Source organism: Pediculus humanus, genomic scaffold, assembly GCF_000006295.1.
Source record: "Pediculus humanus corporis 1103172108180 genomic scaffold, whole genome shotgun sequence".
NCBI classification, from domain to species: Eukaryota; Metazoa; Arthropoda; class Insecta; order Psocodea; family Pediculidae; genus Pediculus; species Pediculus humanus.
The window spans coordinates 174,546-182,174 of NW_002987750.1; the positions used below are offsets into that span (position 1 = coordinate 174,546).

At 28.6% G+C, this 7,629-nt stretch overlaps 2 protein-coding genes across 2 annotated transcripts; one reads left to right on the forward strand and one right to left on the reverse strand.

Annotated features, from left to right (window-relative positions):
- Positions 1–422: 422 nt before the first annotated feature.
- Phum_PHUM412200 (Aminopeptidase N precursor, putative) lies at positions 423–4,615 on the forward strand (the record flags this gene model as incomplete). Its single annotated transcript, XM_002428920.1, has 12 exons — positions 423–1,072; positions 1,160–1,318; positions 1,631–1,933; positions 2,019–2,202; positions 2,299–2,455; positions 2,535–2,800; positions 2,883–3,105; positions 3,187–3,467; positions 3,548–3,747; positions 3,924–4,091; positions 4,166–4,309; positions 4,387–4,615. The coding sequence occupies 12 exons, from the start codon at positions 423–425 to the stop codon at positions 4,613–4,615; spliced, it is 2,964 nt and encodes a 987-aa protein (XP_002428965.1).
- A 771-nt stretch (positions 4,616–5,386) lies between these two features.
- On the reverse strand, positions 5,387–7,404 carry Phum_PHUM412210 (cAMP-dependent protein kinase catalytic subunit, putative; the record flags this gene model as incomplete). Its single annotated transcript, XM_002428921.1, has 5 exons — positions 5,387–5,510; positions 5,589–5,779; positions 5,984–6,191; positions 6,324–6,478; positions 6,910–7,404. 5 exons carry the CDS (start codon positions 7,402–7,404, stop codon positions 5,387–5,389), a joined length of 1,173 nt encoding a protein of 390 aa, XP_002428966.1.
- Between the last annotated feature and the right edge of the window lie 225 nt (positions 7,405–7,629).

Genomic DNA, 7,629 nt, shown 5'->3' on the forward strand with positions numbered 1-7,629 from the left:
TGATGATGATAACAAAAAGTTTTTATTCGTTATCGAAAAAAAAAAATTATGAAAAACCTTTTTATATTTTCATAACAAAAGAATTTTAAATGAGGAAAAAAAAAATAATAATAATAATAATAATTTGAAAAACGTATTCACGTCTGTATAAAAAAATTTTGTTTTCTGTTGTTGTTGTTGTTTTTTTTTATTGTTTTTCCAGCGGTTAATAATAAATGAAATATTAATTGTTAATAATTTTTTAAACAAAAAAAAAATTTCGTATTGTTTAATACGCATTTGTTTTATTTTAGAAAAATACACACACACACGCACACGCACGTAAATTTTCTCAGGGAAAACGTTGTTGTTGTTGTTTATGTTGAGGTGATGACGTTTTAACAATACGAAAAACATAATTATGTTTGTGTTTGTTTACAGTTATGACAAGATCCCGAGAAATATTTCACGTCGATCAATCAGATTTGGAAAATAGTAAAAAAGGAATGTTTATAACTAAAAAACAAGGTTTTGTTTTTTTAATTTTTTTCGTCATCGGTAGCATTTTCGCGGCGTGGCTCTCACATTATTTCACATCGAAATCATTATTAAATAACGAAAACGTTTTAGAAAAAAAATTAAACGATTGCCTATTGGAATTAAAAGAAAAAGATGACGATTTTTTCGACGATGAGGAAATCGTCAAAATCAAATTAGAAAATCTTAGATTGCCAAAATCCGTCGTACCTGATTTGTACGATGTTAAATTAATACCATTTCTATCGGAAAATAATTTTACATTTAATGGTGAAATCAAAATTTTAATAAACGTGACAGAAAATACGAATAATGTCACGCTTCACGTTAACGATATAGAAATATATACGGATAGTATAGCATTGGAAGATGCGAAAAGTGGTCAAAATGTATCCGTCTTACGTGTCACTAACGATACAGAAAGACAATTTTTTATAATATATACAAATTTGGAAAAAGATCATCAGTATAATGTTAAAATGAATTATGTTGGTCATTTAAACGATCGACTTAAAGGTTTTTACAGGAGTTCTTATGACGTCAACGGTACGAAAAGGTAATTAATTATTAATAATAAAAATTTACAATAAATTAATAATAATAATTTTTCAAACGATAAAAAAATTTTTTTTTTTTCGATTAGATGGATAGCCACGACTCAATTTCAAGCAACCGATGCGAGAAGAGCATTTCCATGTTTTGACGAACCGGAAATGAAAGCTAAATTTAAAATAAACATCGGGAGACCGAAAAATATGTCATCGATATCAAACATGCCGTTGAATAAAACAGGAGAACCAGTGTGAGTAATGGTGAAAACTCATCATCCCTCTCTCCTTAGTTTATTTTGTTTTTCTTCTGCTTTCAATCTTTTATCTCTCTCTCTCTCTTCCTTTTCCGGGGAGAGAAAAATAGGAAATGAGGTAATTTTTTTTTTTATTTTCCGATTTTATTTGCGACAGTGAAATGTTTTTTACTGCGAATTATTTTAAAAAAAAAAAAATTTAGGTTAAATTTAAGTGATAAATTATATAAAAAAAGTCCTTCACCCGGTTATGTACACGTGACGCATCACGTGTAATTTTATTTATTATTATTATTATTTATTTTACAGACAGGGTTTAGAAGATTACGTTTGGGACGAATTTGAAGAATCGTTACCCATGTCAACCTATCTCGTGGCATTTGTCGTTTCTGATTTTGCCAACATTACAAATTTTAACGACACCGTTTTTTCAGTTTGGACGAGAAATTCGGCCATTAAACAAGCAGAATACGGTTTGGAAATAGGGCCGAAAATATTAAAATATTTTGAAACGTATTTTGGAATTAAATTTCCTTTGCCTAAAGTCGACATGGCGGCTCTACCGGATTTTGCCGCGGGTGCAATGGAAAATTGGGGTCTTATCACGTACAGGTACCTACGATTACATCCGTTCGTTATTTTCAATAACGGGTACAACGGGTTAAAGGTCAATGATTATTTTTAAAAAAATTTTTAGAGAGACTGCAGTTCTTTACGATCCGAAAGTATCAACGAGTAGCAACAAACAAAGAGTGGCTGTCGTCATATCTCACGAATTAGCTCATCAATGGTTTGGTAATTTAGTGACTCCGACTTGGTGGACGGATTTGTGGCTCAACGAAGGATTTGCTAGTTACGTCGAATATTTAGGGGTTGAAGCGGTCTGTAAAATTTATTTATAACGTTGTGACGTCATCGTTATTAAATATATATATAGAAAAAAAATTGTTCTTAAATTTAAAAATAAAATAAAACAGGTGGAACCATCTTGGAAATTAATGGAACAATTTGTCGTACAAGAAATTCAATCCGTGTTTGCTTTGGATGCATTAAAAACATCTCATCAAATATCTGTCACCGTTCACAATCCGGATGAAATAAGTGAAATATTCGATAAAATTTCATACGAAAAGGGTAAATAAATTTTCCTTTTTTTCCTTTTTTTAAAAAAAAAACAAAATCCGTAAATAAACTTTTTTTTTTTTTAAATAAGGAGCGTCGCTCATTCGAATGATGGATCATTTTTTAACAACGGAAGTTTTTAAAAAAGGATTAACAAAATACTTAAACCGTCACAAATATTCAAACGCAGAACAAGATGATTTATGGACAGCATTAACGGAACAAGCACACGAAAATTCAGTTTTGGACAAAAACACAACCGTTAAAATGATCATGGACACGTGGACCCTACAAACCGGATATCCTGTCGTAACCGTCAAAAGAAATTACGATAAAAAAAATGCCCAAGTCACTCAAGTCAGTATTAATAATAATAATAATAATTTGTCACCAAACACTTTCGTCAAAATAATAACCTAATGGAATTTTTTTTTAAAAGGAAAGATTTTTACTTTTCAAATCATCAAAATCGATTCGGGATCAACCGGAAAAGGAAGAACAAGATTCATCACTTTGGTGGATTCCATTAACATTTACAAATCCGACAGAATTAAATTTTAATTCAACGAAACCGATTCAATGGTTGAAAAAGGAAAAACTAATAACTCTTGATAATTTTCCAAACGAAAACGATTGGATTCTCTTCAACATACAAGAAACGGGTTAATCATTATTATTATTTTTTTATTATATTAATATATATTAGTTATAATAATAATAATATTGTTTTTTATTCTGCGTAGGTTTTTATAGAGTGAATTACGATGAGAAAAATTGGAAATTATTAATTGATTACATGAACGATGTTAATTTATATGAAAATATTGGAATAATCAATAGAGCACAATTAATTGATGACGCATTAAATTTAGCACAAGCTGGACTATTAAATTATCAAACAGCCATGAATGTGACTCGTTATTTATCTAACGAATTAGAATATTTACCGTGGAAATCGGCATTGAGAGCATTTTCTTATCTAGATAATATGTTGATCAAAACTCCCGGTTATGATAAATTTAAGGTTTTTAACGTTAATAAATAAATAAATAAATCGATCGATCATCATTATTATTTTATAAAAAGTAAAATCCATGTTTTCAGGCATACAATTTAAAAATATTAAAAAAATTATACGATTCTGTCGGATTTGAAAGTGGAGTAAATGATAGTTATTTGACGATACAAAAAAGGATAAATACTTTGGTATGGGCGTGCGGTCTTCAACACGAACATTGCGTTAATAATTCGGTGGAACAATTTAAAAAGTGGAAAAATGCACCCGATCCTGATAAAGAAAATCCGTAAGTTTTTTTTTGTTGTTGTTGTTGTTATATTATCGATTGATAGATAACGCAAATCGATAATTTTGATAAAAAAAAGTTTTTTTTATTATTTTTTTCGTCGTTTCGAATAAGAGCGAACTTATTGACTGTTTATTGAAAATAATCGATTATTAACCTGACGACATTTTATTTAGGATATCACCAGATTTAAAAAATGTCGTTTATTGTACGGCTTTGGAAGTTGGAAACGAAGCCGATTGGAATTTTGCATGGGAAAGATTTTTAAAAACAAATGTCGCGCACGAAAGAGATTTACTTTTGGATGCGTTCGGTTGTAGTCGTGACGTGTCCATATTGAGCAGGTAGTATAACGAATCGAGTTCTCGATTTGTAAAAAAAAAAAACCGTTGATTTGATCAAAGATGTCATGTTACAGAGTCCTGGACAGAGCATTCACGGAAAATAGCGGTATAAGAAAACAAGATGTCGCAAGATTAGTTAACAGCGTATCGAAAAATCCAGTCGGACAAGTTTTAACATTCGAATTATTAACGCAACAATGGGAAAAATTAAATAATTAGTTAGTATTATAAATATCGATCGATTTATCGATCTATCGATTTCGAGTACATAATCTAATAATAATAAATTTTTCAGTTTGGGAATATCGTTCTTAGGCGGTAGTTTAGTATCGAGCGTGACGAAAAATATAAATTCGGAATCCCAATTGAAACAATTAAAAACATTTTCTAGAAAACATTCGAAAGAACTCGGACCAACGAAAAGAGCATTAAAACAATCCATGGAACAAGCAGACGCCAATATAAAATGGATGAAACAAAATTACGATACGTTAATTAATTGGTTTACCGATGCCATAAGTTAAAAACCCGAAAAAAAAAAATTTCCTTTTTTTAAAATGTTTTTAACGAGGGAAAAAAAACAGGTTAACTGGAATTTTTTACCCCCTGGAGAAATTAAAAAAAAAAAAAGTTAATTTAAAATAAATAAATAAATAATAATAATAATAATAATAATAATAAATTAAATGAAATGACCGTTGAATTTTTTTTCTTTTTACGTTTTCCATCGAATCTTTAGACATATTATAGCGAAATTATTTTCATTATTTTTTTTTTTTTTGAAACGAATTTAAACGTTGATTATTGTTTTTAAAAATAATTTAAATAATGATAATAATAATTAAAATCAATCAAATAATGATAATATACATATATAATAAAAAATTTTGTTTTTTTTTTTTACGTAAAATATTTTCGTGTATATATATATATATATATATGTATATTAGACGTAAGACATTTACATTTAAATAAATGTAATGAATTTATTATTATTATTATTATTATTATTATTATTATTATTATTAGTATTATTGTAAATTTAATTTAATTTTTTTTTTTTGGTATTGACTTTATATTTTTACGTATTTTATTTTTATTTTTTTTTATTTTTATTTATTTTTATTTTATTATCAGCACGCAATTGCGTACATTTTTTATTTTTTATGCCTAATCCTAAGAAGTTGTTGTTTATTTATTTTTTTTTTTTTTCAAATTATTTATAAAAATTTTCTTTTTTCTTTTCGTTTAATTAATTAATTAATATGGTTTTTCTTTTGTCAAGAGAAAATTTTTTATTTTTTCGATGTTGGTACGGTATTTTTTGTACCGGGAGGTGTAACAGGTCTCTGAAGCCAAAAACTTTTACTGACCTGTGCCAATGTGGCTCTTCTTGTTATATCAGGTGCTAATAAATGCCTGAAAACGATATAAATTTTGCATGGATGTTTAAACAAATTTTTTTTTTTAGTCAAAAGGATAATTTAGTATACTCACATGACTAATTTTTTAGCCAAAGGACTCACTAAAACTTGACTTTTAGATGGAAACGTTAACGATTTTGTCAATTGTATTTCTAACATTTGTGCAACGTTCGAATCGTCAAAGGGCATAGTTGCCGTTAGCATTATATATAAAACACATCCGAGGGACCAAATATCATACATTTTTGGATTATAAGCGTGTCCCTAGAAAAATAAATTTTCCTTCTTATTCCACGTTTTTTTATAAATCGAAATAAAATAATTTAATATTACAAAAAAGAAGGGGGAAAAAAAAATTCAAGGAAATTATATCAAATTATAAAAAATTTTTTTATCGTTTCATCCGTTCATCCGTTCGTTCTAGCACCCGTTCGATTATAATTTAATTTTTTCGAGATAAAAATTTACTTGTAAAATTTCTGGTGCTGCATATGCAGCGCTCCCGCAAAAAGTTTCGCTTAATATTCTTTGTCCGGCATCGTTTTTACACCATCTGGCAAATCCAAAATCCGTTATTTTAACGACATCTCGTTTCGATAACAAAACATTTTCACATTTTAAATCTCTGTGTGCTATATCCAAAGAATGTAAATATTCGACAGCGTTAACTATTTGCCTGAAAATCCCCCCAAAAAAAAAAAAAAAACCAAAATGAAATCCACTGAAAATTCGACTCCACGACCGACACGTTAAGTAATTTACCTATATAACTTTACTACGTAATCAATTTAATGACGTCATGACTCACCTAAAAAAATGTTTTGCTCTGTGTTCGGATAATGCACCCTTATTTCTTATATAATCCAAAAGATCACCCTGTTCGCATAATTCCATAAATATAAAAACCGTGTTTTCTATTTCGAATACGTTATGAACGGATACTATGTTCGGATGTGATATTCTCTATAAAAAAAAAAATTAAATTTTTTATTTAAGTAAATGACCCGTTCGCTCGCACGTTCTAAATACACGACAAATCATCGAAAAAATCATGTTTGATTATATGTATGAGTGTTTTTAGTAGTAGGACGTGACGTTACGTCGATATTAACGATCGGGATGATTTTTAAAAAAAAAAAAATTATAATTACATTAATTAACGTTAAATGTTTTAATCGAACGCACCCCTCCCCCCCCCCCGAAAAAATTGAATGATAATAATAATAATAATAAAGGAAGTTAAACGTTGATGGTCCGTTGCAATCACCATCACATCGTCATCATCGTATGGATGGAAAAGCGACGTGAAAATTTTTTTCTAAATACGATTTTAAGGTGATAAAGGAATAATAATAATAATAATAATAATGATAATAATAATGATAAATTAATACCTTTATGATGCTTAATTCTCTTGGTAAAAATTTAACGACGAATTCGTTTGACGCTTTTTTTTTATCAATCATTTTACAAGCGATTTTCTTATCGAAACCATGTTCTGTCGTTTTAAATGCGACCCGAACCTTACAATAAGAACCTTCTCCGATGCTTTTACCAATGACGTAACCCTCATCTCTAAGAACTTTAGCAACTTCCGCGGAGAGACCGTTAAGTTCTTTGACAATGTTTTTCTGTTGGAGTTGTCCACCGGTTTTCGTGAGAGGTTGACTTTTATTTAAAAGTGCCGCAATGGGTTTGGCTTTTGTTTTCTTATCCGGCGATGAAGGATTTGTTTTATGGGTTTCTTTAAGTGCCACACCGACCGCAGTTTGTGGTTTTTGTGATGTGAAGCAATCATTATTATTGCTTTCTCCATTTGTATTATTTGTTATTTTACATGTTATTGGACGGACGCGGTTTTTACCTACACCCACCGACCCGGCCAACATTTTAATATTTTACTCAACATTTAAATTTAACATTTAAAAAAAAAAAAAAAAAATTAGATAAATAAATGAATAAATTATTTTATTATTATTATTTTTTATTATTATTACTATTATTATTATTATTTTATTTATTTATTATTATTATTATTTTTTTTTTTTGAAACCGATCCGAAATAAACAAAAAAAAAAAAAAAAAAAAAGTTTTACCGTAAGAAAACTGTATTA